The 2,237-nt window shown below is 47.5% G+C and overlaps 1 protein-coding gene across 1 annotated transcript; it reads right to left on the bottom strand.

Moving 5' to 3' along the window:
* Positions 1-56: 56 nt before the first annotated feature.
* Positions 57-861, bottom strand: FOIG_16681 (uncharacterized protein; the record flags this gene model as incomplete). Its single annotated transcript, XM_031218146.1, has 2 exons — positions 148-861; positions 57-92 (listed from the first exon to the last, which is right to left on the bottom strand). Exons 1-2 carry the CDS (start codon positions 730-732, stop codon positions 57-59), a joined length of 621 nt encoding a protein of 206 aa, XP_031052140.1. The 5' UTR covers positions 733-861.
* Between the last annotated feature and the right edge of the window lie 1,376 nt (positions 862-2,237).

The following is a 2,237-nucleotide window of genomic DNA, read 5'->3' as shown; positions in this document are numbered from 1 at the left end:
CTTGATGCTCAGGTCACCGCTCTTAAGCTGATTGGAGGATACTACCTTGATGTTCTCTATGTGTTCGTTGCTGCTTTGCTCGATTGCGAGGTCTACATGTGACTTCAGGCTGCGTGGGCTCATCATTCTGATGTTGGCTATAGTGACAGGGTCTCTGATGTTGATGATAATCTCACGCAGGGTCTGAACAGGTGACGCTTTCTGGTTCTGTGGGTTATGCATGCTTGCCGCTAGCCCTCCCCTTGCTAGCACGTTGGCGTAGGTAGGCATGGCGTTGGCTTGGTTCTGCTGGCTTACGAGCTTCATGTCTCTGATCATTTTCATCGTTGCTTTACCGATCTCTGTGGCTTCCTTTGTAGCCGCTTTTGCGTCTGTCGTAATCTCCGAACTGCGCTGGACTTCTTCCATGGTTTGTTGAGCTTGGGTGTTTGTTTCATTGAGATCATTTTTGAGGCTGTTGATGTGTTGCGCTAAATTTTCTGCTGCGGTTTTTATTTCAGCTTGGCCGTTTTTCACGGCTTCGTAAACGTGACCAAGATCGGGTGTGCTCTGCATTTTGACGATGAGGGTGAGAGCTCCAATAAGTGCAACTTGAACTCCACGGGATGCGACAGGCAGACCATCTCCATTGTCGATGGCTGACAGTGCCTTTTGAAGATATTTGCTCAAATTTGTGGCGTGCTCTCGGTAATCAGTGGGCCAAATTTCGTCCTGGGGCCACGGGGTCGCCATGATGTTCTGAGTCGCACTGGGCAATGCGGCCGACACTGGGCTATCCAATTAACCTGTCGGAACGGTGTTGCGGCGCTGTAAATAGCTGTTGTTTTCAAAAATTTCGTTCTCGCTGGTGTTGATGTTTTTCCGTCGCATGCTTATCTGCGTCGCATGCTTATGTTGAACAGATGCTGGGATCTCACGTGCAAGCAGGGATATTTTAAGATTACAACCGAAATGGTAAAACCTCTAAGGGGCAGATTTCAACAGAACACAACATGAATACACCAATTCACATCAATAAACCGAATACACGTAATGTCTGACAATTAAGAGTCTCAATTGCATCTCAGCGACCCGCGCACCCAATTGCATACGGCCTTCGGTTCATTCTATCACCATGTCAGCCAAACACGCCGAGAGGACCATTAGCTACGCGTCTCCGGAGGATTGGGACTCCTAGTCCAACGAATTCAAGAAACTGGCGCACACCTACGACCTATGGCAGTATATTGATCCGACTAATCGTATCCGATGGCCTCAGCGACCAGAACTTCCAGAAATCCGAGACTACCCCAGACAAGCAGATCCGGACGATCCCGATAGTGGCACAATGACGCCCGGCTCAGATTACGTACCGCCCCGGCGAATCGGAGAGTTGACGTCTGAAGGAAGAGCGGAATACAAGCATAATATCAGGATCTACTCTCTGAAAGAAACGGCGTATAGAGAGACGAAGAAACAGGAGCAGAAGCTGGTCGAGTTTATCCTTAAGACGGTCTCGGCCACGTATTAGAAAACATCCTACATCACAGGAGACCAATTAGATAAGTGGTATCAGGAGCTATAAAGATCTGGAGTGGTATATAACAAACGCCTTCGACCCGAAGCACGCAATAAGTACCATAAAGCCGTATATATAGTCCTGAAGATCAATAAACTTAACGAGTGGGTCATGGAGTGGGAGATGATTATGGCCGAAGCGATTAGCAAGAAAGTCCCTAATGCCCTTGATGCATAATGCTGGGCGGAAGACCTAAACTAAGCAATATATCACATCCTCCCCAGCTAGGTATCTACTTTCCAATAACACCGACGCCCTTAAATCCTCAATAATTCCCTTAATTATCGAGAGGTCGCTGCTGATATTTAATATGAAGCCAAAATGGCTAACGCTAGCGGAAGGCCGTCAGGAATCAAGAAAGGCGCATTCGCAGCTATATATGGCGCTGCATCCAGGAACGATAGACCTGCAATCACAGACCGCGATAATGACACTATTGAAGTCTAAGGAGATGCCTCAGATTAGGCGACGGATGAAACATCCTATGTATATCGAGATACGCAAGGCCAAGGCCATAGGCATAGAGCATGAGGCGGCGGAAGAGGAGTATTAATAAAACGAAAATAAGCAGAGATAACCATTAATCCGAACCTAGATGGCCCTACCTGTCGAGGATGTTTAGGTTTCTATGACTAGAAAGGCTGCTAATACTTATTCCTAGCCTAGAAAGCCGAAGGAT

The sequence above is a fragment of the Fusarium odoratissimum genome (genome assembly GCF_000260195.1).
Source record: "Fusarium odoratissimum NRRL 54006 unplaced genomic scaffold supercont1.118, whole genome shotgun sequence".
NCBI lineage: Eukaryota > Fungi > Ascomycota > Sordariomycetes > Hypocreales > Nectriaceae > Fusarium > Fusarium odoratissimum.
This window is presented reverse-complemented; position numbering and strand designations above follow the sequence as displayed.